General features: G+C 35.4%; 1 protein-coding gene and 1 long non-coding RNA gene across 4 annotated transcripts in view; both read right to left on the bottom strand.

Annotated features, from left to right (window-relative positions):
* Window positions 1-9,312, bottom strand: part of LOC132285842 (uncharacterized) — a 41,435-nt gene extending 32,123 nt beyond the window's left edge. The window contains exons 1-2 of the mRNA XM_059788071.1: window positions 9,263-9,312; window positions 9,067-9,184 (exon numbers count right to left, since the gene is read on the bottom strand). Coding sequence (XP_059644054.1) covers window positions 9,067-9,184; window positions 9,263-9,298 — 154 coding nt within the window. The 5' untranslated portion in view covers window positions 9,299-9,312. The remainder of the gene's footprint in view (window positions 1-9,066; window positions 9,185-9,262) is intronic.
* Window positions 9,313-11,652: 2,340 nt separating this feature from the next.
* LOC132285458 (uncharacterized) lies at window positions 11,653-16,961 on the bottom strand. Of its 3 annotated transcripts, none has more exons than XR_009472553.1 (5): window positions 15,951-16,961; window positions 15,620-15,760; window positions 15,314-15,422; window positions 13,829-13,911; window positions 11,653-11,955 (listed from the first exon to the last, which is right to left on the bottom strand). It is a non-coding gene; the product is annotated as an uncharacterized LOC132285458 (long non-coding RNA). The 3 variants fall into 3 exon arrangements; XR_009472551.1 differs by having other exon boundaries at window positions 15,351-15,422; XR_009472552.1 differs by lacking the exon at window positions 15,314-15,422.
* Between the last annotated feature and the right edge of the window lie 920 nt (window positions 16,962-17,881).

The following is a 17,881-nucleotide window of genomic DNA, read 5'->3' as shown; positions in this document are numbered from 1 at the left end:
TTGTTGCATATGCTAAATGCAACCGTCACTCCCACGAAAGAGGAGATTTGTTGTCATTTCATTAAGTGTCTTCATTTTGGTTTTGCTATGGGACTAGCAAAATGTAAGTTTGGGGGTGTGATAAACACCCTTATTTGCATTAGTTAAGTCCATTAGTTGATCATATTGTACATATTAGCTTCATTTGCGTGTTTTTGTTTTCTTTCAGGTTGGTTCCCCAAAGATAGTTAAAAGTGCGGCTTTATTGAGTTTGTGAAGAATCAAAGCACGCCATTGCTGGGAACCTTCATTTTTGCCCAAGCCAGTGTCCCATTGAACTCCTGGTTATCCCTGTAAAAAGCGCTAGCCGCGATCAGCGCGTCAACGGACAAAGCCAAAAGCAGCCTGGCAACAGTGAAGTTTGACTTTGTTCTTCATATTTGACCCACCAAACTTGAGAATTAGACTCCCATTAAAACATGACATACTTAGATCTTTGAGTTAAATTTCCAAATCATCAAACGGTTTGTCATTTGGAGTTTGGAGCAGAGAGTTATGGCCTTTTTACCAAAAGCAGCCTGGCAGCAGTGAAGTTTGACTTTGTTCTTCATTTTTGACCTACCACACTTGAGAATTGGACTCCCATTAAACATGACGTACTTAGATCTTTGAGTTAGTTTTCCAAATCATCAAACGGTTCGTCATTTGGAGTTTGGAGCAGAGAGTTATGACCTTTTTACCAAAGGTGCCCAGAGTTGAGGACAACCTGCGGGCGCTCGCAAGAAAGCTGTGGGCGCCCGCCAAAATGGGCAGCGGGCTCGTGAAGCCGCTGGAGCCCCAAAGCCGCAGGCGCCCGCCAAGAAACCATGGGAGCCTGCCAATTTTGGCAGTAGCTTCGTCACATCGCGGGCGCCCGCCCTACGCCTGCGGGCGCCCGTCATTCCGCAGACAAGCAAGCATGGGCTCCCTCCTCTTCACCTAATGTTATCCCCTTAATTAGGGGATTGCTCTGCATTTTTTCTAGGGGCTTTGGACCACGAAAATGAGGTGGTTGGATAGCTATGGTTGATATATAGAAGGCTTGAACCATGTAATGGGGACATCTCATATATTTTTGTAAGGTTTTAGAGAGAGAAATATTGGGTTCAAGAGGGTTTGTGTGTCTTGTGGCCTTGAGGTGCGAAAATGGTGGGGATGATGATCTCTTCTCCTTCCTTCCTTGCTCCCATGGGTAACTAACTCCCTTTCTAGGGAGGTGATGAAGCCCTCCCTTGTAAGCATGCCTTAGTTTTGGTTTATTTTGGGGGAATGATGTATATATTTGGCCTTTCCATAATCTAGATCTATACACATGTTGTAATGGATATTAATGTTTATAAATGATCATTTTGATTTTATTATCTTGTCTTAGATTATTTTCTCTCATGATCATATGGCTTGCATTCTCATAGTGACAATAGAAATGAGATTGTGTAATGGTTTGATAGTCCATAGCTTAGGGCCTTCATTTGATGGACTATATTTGGTTTTTAACTTCATGTGCTCTTATCATTTGATTGAAGGTTTGATAATCTCTAGCTTAGTAAGCATGTCTAAGGCTACACCCTAGTTTAGGTAGTTCAAGTATGTACAACTTTGATAGGTTATTCTTGCCATTGATTTCATGAAATTTCTTGAAGGTAATGTAGCAACCATGTGTAATTACATTTCTTGGTTACATATAAATGTTGTTTCCCTAAGTTAATCATATTATAGCATGTTTAGAGGGTTGGTAGTAGATTCACTTCCCTAGCTATCTCTACCTAGATTTCTTTCCTCTTAAATTCTTTGCATTTATTCTTTTATGCAATTCTTAATTCTAGTTTCAAAGTGACAAACAAAACCAACTTTTATACCCCCTTTCATTAAACTAAAAGTGATTGTACAATCTTGGTTGCCATAAACTAGCAATCCTAGTGGGTCGACTTACCCGAACAATAGCTCTATTTTACAATGATTTGTGCTATTGCAAAAGGTTGATTATTATTGAGATAGTCGACGAGACCGATCATATAGCTTGTTAGAATATTACAATTACTTACCTTGAAAGCTAGTTACTAAATTGTAGCTTATTTAGTACTTGTGACTTAGGATGGTTGTGTGGCTCAATTGTTGTAAGATATTCTTGCTTTATGTATAAATTGCATATTGAGGACATGACATGTCATATGCTATTTAGACTTGAATTCTAGGACATGGTTTGTGTGGATTCAACTTTACTTGTGCATGGAATGTGGTAACTTGCATTTAAGTTTGTATAAATTTTGAACTTATTTATTTTGGAAAGCTTGTGAGGACATAATTTATTTGATGGCTATGGTTTGGCTCTAGTACGGAGACAAGAGTGTTCTAAGTTATAAGTGCGCACTAGGTGGTACTTTGTGGGTCGTAATTACCCAAAAATACTTGCTTGGTTTAGCGACCGAATGTCCTAGTCTTTCCACTATTTGATTTTGCATTTAATTTCAAGTTGTTAATCATGGATTACTTGTGTCTTGAGAATTGATGCTTACTTTGGGTATTTGAATCCTATTTAGTATACTTGAACTTGTATACTTGCTCCAGGAGTTTAAATTTCATTTAGTATACTTATGCTATGTATACTTGTCACATGTACAATCCTATTAGTTTAGTATACTTGTGTTTGTGTACTTGATTTACGAGCTTTCCATATTAAATGTATACTTGAGTAGATATGCTTGGACGTTTCATAACTTGTTTTAATATGGTTTAGTATACTTGGAAATGTATGTTTATATGTCGCATAACATGTTTTAATAGTGTTTAGTATACTTGAGCATGTATACTTGTATGCCGTTGTTCACTTTAAATTGCATAAGTAGCTTAGGATGATCCCTGAGTCTCAATTTGACATAGACGTTAGGTGGCAAGATCATTTTGAATCGTTTCAAGTTAATGTAAAAATCTATGAAGAAATCGAGTCTATGCGTGCTCATTCCCTACGAGTAAACTTGTTTACTCACCCTGAAGTTACTGGGGGTTTTGTTCAGGTACGAAGACTTGGTTCGTGATGTTCATCATTACTTGGATGATTGTAGACTTGAAGGTTTTAATTCTTGTAAATGTTGGCTTGAAATGCCACTTGTAGCCTTATTTGTCAAGATGTGTATATTTGATTCCATACATGTAATGTGTACATGAGTACACTCTTTACAATGTATTTGACATGTATAAGATGAGGCCATAGGCCAATGGTATCTAGTTTGTATCCTATGTAACTTTCAACTTCATGAAATATTATGAAAATATTGAAAAATGACAAGTCTTTGCTTCACTATGTTTGCATCGGGTATGAGAATTTCATTTTTATTCTTTCATAGGGTCTCATTAATCATGTATGAAGTGTGGCCAAAGGTCAAACGGTAATTTGATACCATTTCACATTTTTGGATTTCAAATTTTCCATTTCAAGTTCATTTTTCTCATTTTTGGCCGTTGGGGGGTCGGATTTTGAGTCAGGCCTTCGTCGGGCTACCGCGACGTCTCAACTTCAAACCCTCGTTTCTTCCTCGTCCGGACTCCAAATCGAGTGAACTTTTTTTTGAACTTAACTAATTCTTCGCTGGCTTTCCAACGATGTGCTCGGTTACACCCAGATTTTCCTGGATAATTACCAGTTTACCCTTTTTGCCTTAAGTGCTTATTTTTCTTCGTCATGTCGTTTCTCCTTTATCCGGGACTCTAAATCATGCGATTCTTAAGTCCATCTTGATTAGTTTTTCGTTGTCTTTCCAGTGGCATGCTCGGTGGCACCCTAATCCATAGTTTTAGAAAATTACATTTTGCCCCTGGGGGCTTATTTGGTCTTTTTCTGATCTTTTCTTCCGCGTCGGTTCTCGTGGAGTTCCGTGGCCTTATGAAAGGTCACTTTGGTATCCTAGGGATGTTGCATATCCTTAGAGACTTCTTTTCTGTTTTCACTTCCGCATTTCGGATCCATTATCGAGTCAAACTACGATTCATCACAGGACGCACTGGCTTGAAAAATCAGGGCCGTCACATCTAGTGTTGGGAATTCTTTACTTTTGTAATATCACTACATAATCACAATGGAATCTTATCTTTGGATGTATGTCAGGTTTGGCCGAACCACGTAAATCTTATGTTTGTGTGTGATTGTTTTATTGTTTTCCATTGGATCTCGATGTCATTATGCTTCCGTTACACTTAACAAGTGGTATCAAACCCGAAGATGAAGGAGATTTAAAAAACACAAAGAGTCTTAATAGGTGTTGCAATAGGGTGTAGTTGTAGGTGAAGTCAATTAAATGACGTGTTTGGTTTCAATGGTAAAAAAATCGTGATGGGTTTTACGGCATGGAGCTCGAGTAGTTAAGGTGGAGCCGTGTAGTTTGACTGATCGAGAAACTTATAATGGGGGCAATCAGAGTTGTGCAAGATTGAAGCCACATGAGCTATCCCACTCAATTGCTGTGGGAACCAATAATTGAATTGATGGAATTTTAACCGAAGCGGAGATTGTTATATATTGTGTTGGACCAGTAAAAGCGCATAGATACATAAATCCAATGAAAGCCAACAAAGCAATCACACACAAACACAAAATATATATGGTTCAACCAAAACCGGCCTAGGTCCATGGATGAGAAGAGATTCCACTATGATTCAGAAATATATTACAACAATAGAGTACCCAACACCTCATACATATTTTTTCACCATGTACCACTCCACTAGCCTATCTCCTCGCTAACAGTGTCATCGGTGTTTTTCTTACTCTACCAACCTGTGTACTACCTCTACTCATCAACTCCCTCATGAGACTACATCTCTCTCAATCTCATAAGTCTCAACCTAAAACCTAGGTATCTATTTATAGAATTCCAAACACGATTCCTTAGAGGCCAAGACTTGTCAAATAAGAAATTACTTAATAGAATAAAACTCTGAAAATAGAATCCTAATTACAATACGAATTTGAGACACAATCTTCAACAATCTCCATCTTCGTTCAAATTCCATTCAGCCAATCATCGCCCACGGCATTAATTAGAACAATTCTTTTGCAGCTTCAATCTTAACGATATTGATGCAAAACTCTAATTTTCCACATTATACGTTGCTCAATTAGTCAAACGCGAGCTCCATGCCATGTAACCAAGCTGATTGACTCCACCTACAACTGAAGCCCGTTGCAGCACATGTTGAGACTTCTTGTGTTTTCTGGATTTCTTTCACCTTTTGCTCTGATACCAATCTGTTGGAGCAGCGAAAATGCACATATACATAAATCCAATGAAAGCTAACAAAGCAACATGGTTCAGCCAAAATAGGCCTACGTCCATAGATGAGAAGAGATTCCACTATGATTCTTAAAGATATTACAACAATAGAGTACCAACACCTCATACATGTTTTTTCACCATGTACCACTCCACGAGCTTATCTCCTTGATAACAATGTCATCGATGTTTTTCCTATTATACTAATCCGTGTACTACCTCTACCCATCAACTCCCTCATGAGACTATATCTCTCTCAATCATGGCAATAGTGGCCCAAATTTGGTGTTGGGTCGCAACGCTTACGACCTAATGACCCGTTAGACCCCAAGGAAATTTTCTTGATCCATTTTTGCTCATAGATCGTGGACCCTTATTAGTCTCTTGTAGCCCGATATATAAGGGAGCTTAGGGTTTGGAGTGGTGTAAGAGAGAGACTTTGAAATTCGTACATAAACAGAGTAAGGGGTTGAAAACTTGTAATCTTTGATTTTACACATAGTGAAGACTTTCGCTGGATCTCCACCGTGGATATAGGCTATTCCCGAACCACGTATAAATCTTTGTATTCTTTGTTTGGTGTGTTTACGTCGTGATTCCTGGTTCTATCTTGGGTTTGATACGTTTGTCGTAACATATTGTATCTCAAATTCTAGTCTAATTAAACTTATCCCAAAAAAATAATCTAGTTTAATTAGGTTTCTATTTTAGAGTTGTATTTTATTAGGTAATTTCTTGTTAGACAAGTCTAGCCTCGAAGGAATTGTAATTTGTTATGACAAATGCTGACAACCAAGAACAAATTATGAAGCACAACAGAAAAGTAAACACGCTATACAAAGAACACAAAGATTTATGTTGTTCTGTATAAGTTGTACCTACGTCCACGGTGTCGATTCGACAAAAAATTTCACTATGCGAAAATCAAGGGATTACAAGTTTTAGCCTCCAAACCCTAGCTTTTCTCTCACTCTATTTTCTACGATTTTCAGTCTCTCGTTATGCCACTCCAAACCCTAAGTGCCATTATATATCATGCTATAAGAGAGTACTAAACAAGGTTCACGACCCGTAAGCGAAAAACAGCCATAAAATTTTCACCAGGTCATGTTTGGAAAAAAATTAGAGTCACAACATCACATAATTTGTCGGAATTGGGTTTTGGACTCTACAAATAGATCCCTAGTTTATTGGTTGAGACTTATGAGAATCAGAGACATGTAACCCTAATTCTATAGTGGAGGGTAATAGCCTCGTGAGGGATTTGTTGGGTAAAGGTAGTTTACGGGTTAAAGTGGAGTTAATACCGATGGTGGGAAGGAGTCTCGACTCTTGTGGAGTACACAGAGAAGAACTTTAGGGCAAGAGTTTGTGTACATTGTGTTAGGAATTCTCTACTGTTGTAATATCTCTACATATTCATAGTGAATCTCTTTCTCATCCGTGGACGTAGGCCGGGTTTAGCCGAACCACATAAATCTTGTGTTTGTTGTGTGATTGTTTTTTAGTTTATTGTTTTTGGTTGGATTTCCATGTTCCTTGTGCTTTCGTTGCCCCAACAAAACATCCACTAGTTTGTAGGAAATTATGTCTCAAATTCCAAATTTAATTAGGTTTTTATTTTAGAGTTGTATTTTGTTAGGTAATTTCTTGTTAGACAAGTTTTGGGCTCTAAGGAATTGTAATCATTGTCCAATAAGGAATTAAGTTTGGAACTCTGTAAATAGGCACGTAGGTTGTGGGTTGAGACTTTTGAGTTGAGAGAGTTGTAGTCTCATGAGGGAGTTGATGGGTAGAGGTAGTTTGTGGGTTGGTATAGTAAGAAAAACATCGAGGGTCACTAGTAGTGAGGAGATAGACTTGTGGAGTGTTACATGATAAAAAGGCATGTACGTGGTGTTGGTACTCTACAATTGTAATATCTCTATGAATCATAGTGGAATCTCTTCTCATCCGTAGATGTAAGCCGGTTTTGGCTTAACCACGCTGTATCTTATGTTTGTGTGTGATTGCTTTGTTGATTTTTTTTTTTTTTTAGTTGGTACTCACATACACATCATGCCTCCATTGAGGCTTGAACCCTTGACCTCCCGTTGGGAAGTAAGGACCTGATACCGCTAGGCCACTAACCCATTGGTCTTTGTTGGTTTTCATTAGATCTTTGTTCTCATGCGCTTACGTTATCCTAACAAATTGGTATCACAGCTGAAGGTGAAGGGGATCTAGAAAACACATAGGGTCTCAACCGTTGGTGTAATGGGTTTCAATTGTAGGTGAAGTCAATTAGCTTGGTTGGTCATGATGGTCAGAAAATTGTGATGCGTTACATGGCATGGAGTTTCAGTTGTTAAGGTGTAGCCTTATAAGTTTGATTGATCGAGTGTTGTATGGTGTGGACAATAAGAGTTTTGCAGGAGGATCATGACATCTTGGCATGCAATCTGAAGGAAAAGGAGGAACTGGCTCCATGCGTGAAAGTTCCAAAATCAGGATGATTGGGTCGTGGGTGGAAGTCCCAAGAGAGTTTTGGTTTGTGTGCAAGATTGAAGCTGCAAAATTCTTGTCCTGATCAATCCTGTGGGAAACAATGATTAACTGGATGGAAACTGAGGCTTTTGAGCCAAGGTGGATATTGTTGGAAATTGTCTCGAATTCTTAGTTCATATTTTAGAGTTGTATTTTGTTAGGTAATTTCTTGTTGACAAGTGTTTGGCTATAAAGAATTGTAATCCTTGTCCACAACAAGGAATTGAGTTTGGAACTCTATAAATAGATGCTTAGGTTGTGTGTTGAGACTTATGAGATTGAGAGAAATGTAGTCTCATGAGGGAGTTGATGGGTAGAGGTAGTTTGTAGGTTGGTAGGATAGGAAAAACACCTAAGGTCACTTGTTGTGAGGAGATAGACTCGTGGAGTGATACATGGTAAAAAGGCATGTATGTTGTGTTGGTACTCTGCAATTGTAATATCTTTACGAATTATAGTGGAATCTCTTCTCATCTGTGGATCTAGCCTAATTTTGGCTCAACCAAGTCATTTCTTGTGTTTGTGTATGATTGTTTTGTTGACTTTCATTAGATTTGTGTGTTTGTGCGCTTCCGTTGTCCCAACATAGTTAATTCAACTTCCACAAGTGAATTCTTCTTCCAAGGGAAGAAGTCAACCAGAAATCAAATTCTTAAGCATAATCCACATGCATCCTATCTCACTTTCATGGAATAAGTACTCTACTCAGATAATTATAATTTCACAAACTTAGGTGCAACACTCTCTTTTCTCCCTGCTTATCTCTCTCTCTCTCTCTCTCTCTCTCTAGAGTCTAATTTTGTCGAATTACTGCCAAAACTTTCCAAAATCTTTTTGAAAGTACACATTTTTCCATAAGCCCATTATCCAAAAGTTTTGGATAGGGAAAAAAATTAAATTGGCTGAACTCCTCAAAAAATTATATTTTTTTAAAATGTTTTTCTTTTTTTTGCTAACTTCAGTTTGATTTGGGTAATCTATATGAATCTAAAGTTGGCCAACAAGGCCTATAAAGCAGCTAATTGAACTGCCAAAATAAAAAACGCAAAAAGGGAAAAGGTAAAAAAGATTTTTTCGAAAGTACTAGATTTCTACATACATAGAATTCAACATATATATTAACCACAAAATTAACTGAGAAGACACACCATATGGAAAAAGACATTCAACAAACAACAAAAAGTTAACAATGAATCTTGACAGTAACATAAATTGAATCAGAATTATAAAAGGTTATATCAAAATCAATCAGACATACCTCCAACGGGAGAGATTGGAAATTTCCGAAGGGTTCTCAAAAAGGTTTGTCTGTCATTGACCAACAATGCTGGGGGAAGGTTTGCAACTATTGAAGCCATATGTAGCTGACCTAAAATCTGAAAATAAATAAATAAATAAAACAAAAACAAGCAAATAACATGAATTTTGATTGAAGGGTGTTTTGAGCAGAATACCTCGTCCCAGCTCAGAGAGAAAAGTGAGAGAGACATATATGTGCACCATAGAAACCATGTTTGATAAGAGTCATGGGTTGACCTAATGCATGCCTAACAACCTTTCGATAGGGACCTAGACCAATAAAAGCTTGACACTTCTGTAAAACCAAAAAACAAAAAAATTAAACATGAGTGAATTGTGGTCTCTTTCATGAGTAATCAAAAAACACGTCTGACTGGAGGAATTCTCTCCGTCCCCAAAGTCATGGACCTCTTTCACACTCCAACAAATCTCCATTGTTGCCCACCACCCCCTCCTAAATTCGTTTAAATTATACTTTCTGCAATCAAATGTTCGTTAAAATCAATTTTATTTCACCACTTTCTATTCACATTGCCACACCAATATGTAACTAAATACATCCATCTTTATACGAAAAGCAACAACAAGAGCATGCTAATTTCACACCAAAGTCAATATATAGTTTCTAAATTTATATCAGATACAAAGAAAACAACTATTTAGAGCAAATTGTATGGAAGTTACCGAGTGTGATTTTAGGAATAGGTTCGATGCTGGGGGAAGCGGCTCTCTCCTCGAATTCAAGCAAGAGTTGATGCATTTGAGAAAGCCGCGCCGACACCTTCTTTCCACCGCCGTTGGCGGAGCCCTGTCGTCGCGCACCGGATCGGGCTGCATCTGATTTCACGGCTGAGAGCGCCACTGAAGTTCAACAGTGATGTAGGGAACAGACGCACGGATACAAGTGACAGTGATGGACGGAAGATTTGTTTCACAATCAATGATCATGGTGGTTGTGGTGCTGATTACCGCCATTTCTGTGCTGGTTCACACAAACCCTAGGAAAGAGTGATTACCGCCACTTCTGTCAAATTTTAAATTTTACTTCATTTTTTTTTTTGATTAATTTCAATGACACTTTTTTTTTAGCCAAATATCACATTAAGGCTAAATGTTATATTAAAATATAAACAAAAATTACTATTATTTAAGTTTAAAATAATTTTTCTGTCAATGACACCTTTGAAAAATATAAAAAAATAAATTTACCCTTAATTTTATAATTGCTTTTATTTTAAAATATCAACAATTTAAAATGTCTGTTTTACCCTCATTAATTAGTCTCACCAATACCCAATGCTGTATCTCTTAGAGCATCTTACCAATTGTTATGTAAAAGGCACACAGATTGACTTTTGGAGAGATTGCTTTTGCTTACTCTGTTAGCTCCAATAAGTGCGTTTTCTGTGCTTTTCTTTCTCCCATCTAATTGAGTTTAGAGACATTGCTTACTTTATTAGCCCCAATAAGTGCCTAGATCTAGATATTTGAAGGGAAGAAAAAAAAAAAAAAATTCAGCCCTTTGTCAAGGATGATATATTCCAAAGAATCTGGTTTGTCTGTTTCTTTTGCCACCTTTGGCGGTTCCGGCCAACCTCGTGTAATATTCTTAATTTTAAAGGATAGTCTCGACATTTATTTAATTATTTTATTTACAATTTTTTTATTTAATTGATTAATTAATTATTTATTTACGTGTTTAATTTAATTATGTGTTTAAATGTAATTTTGTAGGCTTATTTGATTGATTTGGATTTAAACTACAACAAATTTGGATTCTTGCCACAAGACACTTCGTGGTAAAAACTTTCAAATTTCGTGGCGAAAGCCTTTTAGCCATAAGAAATAGCTCGTGGCTTGGTCGTGGGCGTAGCCCCGTCACAGAATGCAAATAATTAACCACGACTAAAAATTTTCGTGGTAAAATGTGGACCTTTTGTCACAAATTTAAACTCGAAGTAAAATACCTTCTATTGCCACAAACTATTTCATCACTAAATAACAATATTTTTGTGACAAGTAACAATCCCGATATAGAAATTAATCGTGACTAATTCAATCATTTTGCAACGAAAATATTTATCGTGACAGAATAAGTCTTTTCCTACAAAATTTATTTGTGGCTATAAATTTAATTGCCTACGAATATATGTCATGACAAATACCAAAATAGGCCACAAAGTATATTCGTGACAATAATTTCAATTGCCCACGAATATATGTCGTGACAAATATCCAAAATAAGTCAGTTTATTCGTGGCTATAATTTCAATTGCCTACGAATATATGTCGTGGCAACTATCCAAAATAGGCCACGGATTTTATCCGTGGCTATTCTATTATTAATAAAATAAAATTTAATTTAATAGCCAAAATAAATATTGTGACGAATATAAAAAATAGGCCACATATTTATCGTGGCACGTTAAGAATTTGTTGCAAACCTGTAAATTATTAACATTATAAACAAAAGAAATAATATATATATATATATATATATATATATTTTATTTTATTTTATTTTTTTTTTATCACATCAACACGATTATGCAAACAAATAAATACTCGATATTGCATAAGTTACACCAACAAAAAAATGTATTGTTTACAACATACATAATATAGCCCATCGCGGTAAAAAATGAGTCTTAGCATCTAAAACAATTTCAACCCTAATAATTTGGACCAAAACAAGCTAGTATCTTAAATAAAAGGTTTCAAGATCTTAGACAAAAATGAGCTATAGATTCCTAAACAAAGAGTTCAAAGACCTGAACATACATACACTACTTAAACCATCTTAAACAAAAAGAGCTTGAAGTCTTGTAGCATGAGCCCATCCAAAAATCTGCAAAACAAATAATGAACAAATACAATTAGTGCCTATGTCAAAAAAAAAAAAAAAAAAAAAAAAAAAAAAAAAAAAAAAAAAAAATGATTCCAAGAAAAAGTTATGCTGCTACAAAATTCATTTAGGATTCTGAATACTTTTTTCAAAGAGAAATGAAGAAAAGTTGGTAGAATTTGAGAGAACTAATAAAATCAAATACTCAAGTAGATACTAATTCTTCCTATATTTCTTTATTTTTCTGTCTTGATATTTCCATGTAGGTTTTTACCTACTAAGATGAACAAGAGGACGTAGGTGTAATAAATCACTGCACAAAAATTGAGGCATAGTGTCTCGTGTCCTCCCATAAAACTCTTCTTTCCACCGCTCTGTTTAAGGCATATACAGAAAATGTCCTAGTATTGGTATAAAAATGAATTCATTTTCGTCCATGAAAAAAGAACATGCTTCTTGCATTCATAGCCACTCACGAAAAAATTCATAGACCTTTTGTGGCTCTACATTCTATTAATGAAACTCAACAAAAAAGAGTGGCCTGAAATTATATCATATATAATATAACAAGCAAGACAAGGTTTTACATTTAAGGAGATCAAACCTATGTCTTTCAAAGAACATGACATTACAAAAAAATTAAAAAAATGTCACTCATGTATATTTTTCAAAGTAACTTCTCCAATGTACTTTGCTCAACTTGCATTACGCCTTAGACAATCCCGTCCAACTATTAAACAAATTAAAGAAAGCGAAATTAAAGCTATTGTATATCCTTCAGGATAAGGACTTTTATATTATTCTAAATCAATTTCATATAATCACAATCAAAAGCAGGATAAAACATTTTATTTCTTGTATCTCATGAGAACTATCTGTGTTTGATTTTTCTTACAACATTTCTTTTTTATAAGTGATTTTTCTTAGAACATAGTCTACATAGAAAAAAGATTAAAGAATCACCAACCCCTTTTAATGTAACTATGTTTCTTTCAAACTAAACATATGACTGCAAATTGAAATTTGATGGGAAAAAAAAAAAAAAACAAAACTCTACTAACAAGTACATGTAATGTTTAAATTCTATCATGACTTGTGGAGTGTGTGTATATATAGAGAGATTTTGGCTTTATAGCATGATTAAATTTAATTTTATATCTATCAGCTTCTGTAGCATGTGATCGACCATAAGATAGTTATCTCATTCTATATTAAAATGCGATGAATGAAAACCAAACTCCATCCACAACTATATCCTGACCTACATTTATGCACAATAATAAAAAATTAAAAAAGAAAAAAAAAATGATCACTTAAGGCACGTGACCCCCTATACACCGCAAAATTGGTCAGTTAAAGGCACGTGACCCCCTCGAGCATGAGTAAAAAGCATTAAAAATGTGCAATCATAAAATTGATTAATGCTATATTCAATTTCATGATTTGCCCTAATATTTTAGAGTATTGTATGTTAAGTTTATTGTGATATGCTCTCAATTTCATTTCTCTAGATTTGGTTATGGATTACTAATTTTTATTGCCTTGTTTTGGTTTCATATTTGCATTAAATTAGTTGAAAAATTGTTAGAATTTAAATGAAGAGTTGTGTGGAAAATGAAACCAAAAATGTTGATTTTAGAACTGAAATCTCTATATTTAGAACTATTATCTTTTAAATTAAGTTTTGGATATGAAAGTACAATTTTTAATGAGTTTACATGATTTTCTTTAGCTCAAATTGATTGAATTTTGAAATTACTATGGATTAAGAATTACGACATATATATATATATATATATATATAGAGAGAGAGAGAGAGAAAGAGAGAGAGAGAGAGAGAGAGAGAGAGAGAAGGAGATAGTACAAAGAGAGATACCTCAGAGGGGGTCTTGAAGGTTTTTCTTTTGGAAGAAGAATTCTTGGTACCCATTTGGCGGGGTTTGATGATCTTTCCTCTGCCTGCAACAACAATCGAATCACAAGAGACAAAGAGAGGAAACAAAAACAGAGAAAAGAGAAGAAAGAAAATCCAAGTAACAGGATACAACTTGTGAATGCATTGCACTACAAAGAGCCAAACACTCAAGTTCATAGGGTAGGCACAACACACAATTTGCAAGGGAAAAAAATATTCAACTTTTTAAGCACATTTTCATGATTTCATCACAATCACTTCAGCAATATTCACTGCATCAGAGCAAGATTCGCATCCCTCAAGCTAAGAAATGATACAGAACGAAGAAAGATAGGATCTCCTGAAGCACTACAACAACTTTTCTCTCAGGGATGCCCCATGCAAGTGGCCAATCCTGGTTTTTACTGTGACTATGCTTTGATCAATTTCTACAATCACTATGGTTCCTCACATTGCTACTGCTGAAGTTTATTGATAACACTAGTTCCTCACATAGCTGTGCTGTTCCATTATGGTTCTTACAGTGCTGTTCCAACTATTTGTAATGGTTCTAATGTTTTGCACAATGTTGCTGCTACAGGCCCCTAATGTTTGTAATGCCACCACTGGTTATGGTACTCTACCTTGGAAAACTTTTCCATTGGGGAGTTGGACATGTTGTATATATTCTTTTATATTATAAAGCTTACCCTTTTACCAAATATATATATATATATATATTAATGTAATATTTTCAACCTTTAGAGAAAAAACTTCCGCAACCTTGATGATATAGACCCCTGTTCTTCCTTATCTATTCTCACAACTTAGACGATCCACCATGACATAACATGAAATGAAGCCTCATCCACACACCACTAAAAAAAAAAAAAAAAACTTTATATAATGCATATGTCCTAGTTTTGAAACAAAAGTGATTCTTAATTTCAAATTTTATATTAAGTATGTCATATCACATGTAGTGTAGGAAGAACCCAGTTCTATATAATAATCAACATTTCTTTCCATTATTTATATTCTAAAATGCAGACGAATGTTACCCAACAACTTATAAAGCTATAAAATAGAAGGTAGTGAGGGCTTCCTTATATATATACAACTCAAATTTATCTTTTCTATATCATATATATTACACCAATATATCTATCATTTTGGGCAATCCTAATACAAGCTCAAAGCTCTGTTACTGGTAGTTTACATAAAGTAGTGCTATGCCATTGAGGCTTAGTAAGTTCTTTCAAGGACGAGAGATTAAGGTTTGCTCCTCACATTCAAATCGTAGTAAGTACTTTTTCCTTTTCTTTTATTCTTTAAGTAATGTGACTTAGTTTAAATGCATTAACTCATTGATAACTTATATTCAAATATTGCTCCTTTGATTTGTTAGTTAATATGAGCATTTACATTCAAAAAAAATTTGTTTTGCTAAAATAAAATGTAGATTACCTCAAAATGCAATGCAATGAATATGACACAATAATACCTTTTCCTGTAATCAACCCCTTCACACTAACACTCAAATCAAGCTCCTCCAAGTTGCTCAAAGAACAAATGTCTACAAAAAATGAAAATTTTGTTGTTTATATATTAATAAATTTTGTTACTTTCTTTTGTACTTTCTTTCATATACAATTGGGTGCCCATATTAATTGACAGATTTATGCTTTATGCGGTTAACATCCAATTTATTATTAGCATGAAAAAAACTGGAATTTAAAATATATATATTGAATAATTGAAGAAATGACTAACCAGTCTGAAGTGATGAAAGCAGTCTAAAAAATGGTAGGACCGTAGGATGCTGTAATTGAAAAAATTATAATCCACGATAAGGCCCTTCAGCTTTTTCAAGACTCAAGTTCAACCCAAATTTACCAATTAGTCTTCCAAATCCTGCGAAGGGAGATCCTGTTTCAATCATTATCTTCACAAATATTTATAACTAAAATTCATAAAATAAAATAAAACTATATACAAAAGATCATAAAAAATTTCACCAAATTGGATTTAGTTTGCAAAACAAGAATTACAGACCTTGATTAATTGATTTAGAAAACAAAATTAAAACAAAACCCAAACATACAAGTTAGCCATAGCAGAGAGAGAGGGGGGCAAGCTTGAGAGTTGAGAGACAGCGGGCCAGCGGCAGAAGCTTGCGAACGGCGAACCCGAACTGGAACAGCAGGCGATGGAAACAGAAAGATATGGGTTTTGATTTTTGAACAATCTGAAATGATATGCCGATATGGGTTTTGATATAGGTAATAGGTTTTGAACTTTTGATTCTTGCAGACAGATAGATAAACTGAAGTGTATGGGTTTTGAACTTCTGATTCTTGTAGATTTTGTAGTTTGTAGTTGCAGAGACAGAGAGAGGGCAAGTTCAGAGTTGAGAACGAGAATAGAGATGGAGGCGATTGGGGAAGGTGAAATCATTTGCCCTAAATTTTTTTTTTTTTTTGAACCAAGAGATTGCGAGTACTGAACGGATTAAGGCTATGTTTGGTAGGGTGGGTTTGAAAGGGAAGGATAAGATTAGTTATGAGGGAAATGGAAGGAAAGGGAAGGGAAGGATAATTTTAATTTAGTATTGTGTTTGGTTGATTAAGGAAGGAAAAGGAAGGGAAGGATAATAATTATGTTTGGGGAAAGAAAGGAAAGGAAAGTATTTCGGTAAATTTACTATTATACCCTTTTATAATTTAAAATAAAAATTAATAACTTAAGTATGTAATATTTGTAAAAAAAAAAAAAAAAAAAAAGAAAATAAAAGAAAAAGAAAAAGAAAAGAAAAATATTAATATAAATATAATATTTTTAGGGTCATCATTTTAGGGTCCCCGCCTCCATCTCTATTCTCGTTCTCTCTCTGCAACACTCTCTCTCTTTTGCAACTGCAAACCACAAAACTACAACAATCCAAGTTCCAAACCCATATGTTTATCTATCATTTGCAAGAATCAAAGGTTCAAAACCCATATCGGCATATTGTTTCAGATTGTTCCAAAAATCAAAACCCATATCTTTCAGTTTCCCTTGCCCGCTGTTCTAGTTTGGGTTCGCCGTTTCCATCGCCGGTTGTTCCAGTTCGGGTTCGCTGTATGCAAGTTTCAGCCGCTGTAAGCTTCCCCCCTCTCTTTCTCTGTGCAATGGCTAACTTATATGTACGGGTTTTGTTTTGCTAAATCAACCAATTAAGGTCTGTAATTCTTGTTTTGCTTAACTAAATCCTTGATTTTGTGTGGGTAAAATTGGCATCACGATTATCACATGTGCCATTGCCTTCCTTTTCCTTCCGTTTCCGCCCATTTTTGAGAGGTTAACAAATCTACTGTTCAAGCCTTGCCTTAACCCTCCAAACCCTTCCCTCTCCTTTCCTTCCCTTCCACCAATTTTACCCAAACACAATTTTTTTATAACCTTCCATCACCTTCCCTTCCCTTTCCCTTCAAACCCACTCTACCAAACTGAGCCTAAAGGATTGGGGCTTCAGTCTGACGTCGAATACAGGGAGAGAAAACTCGGGCACCGTTTTCCTCTTGAGAGAGAGCAGAGAGAGAGAGCAAGGAATTTGTCTTGGGCTGTGAAAGAGCATTCTGTAGTCTTATTTGAGTTAAAATTCACGAAAAGCTGTATTGGGCTAATGGCGCTAATATTTCTCGCCCCCAAAATTTTGGGGAGATATTTTTTGGGCTTTAGAGAGGTACTGTCCCAAAAGCTAAAATACCAACCTTATAATACCCCTTATAAGACTATATATATATGACCCAAACTTGGATGTATTTATTATTATTATTATTTTATATGGTGATGTCGAGTTCTTAGGATTTTTTTTTTTAAATCAATTACTTTAGAAAATTAATTCTTATAAAATCATCTCTAATTAATCCAAAGGCAATGGATTTAATTCAATCAATCGTATTACGTACTCAATGATCAATGATGGAGAAGTTGGCGTGACTTGCTAACCGGACGGAACTAGGAGAAGTTGGTGTGACTTGCTAACCGGACGGA

Source organism: Cornus florida, unplaced genomic scaffold (assembly GCF_030987335.1).
Source record: "Cornus florida cultivar Cherokee Brave unplaced genomic scaffold, ASM3098733v1 CherokeeBrave_3.0.0_Hap2_Chr11, whole genome shotgun sequence".
Classification (NCBI taxonomy): Eukaryota; Viridiplantae; Streptophyta; class Magnoliopsida; order Cornales; family Cornaceae; genus Cornus; species Cornus florida.
This window is presented reverse-complemented; position numbering and strand designations above follow the sequence as displayed.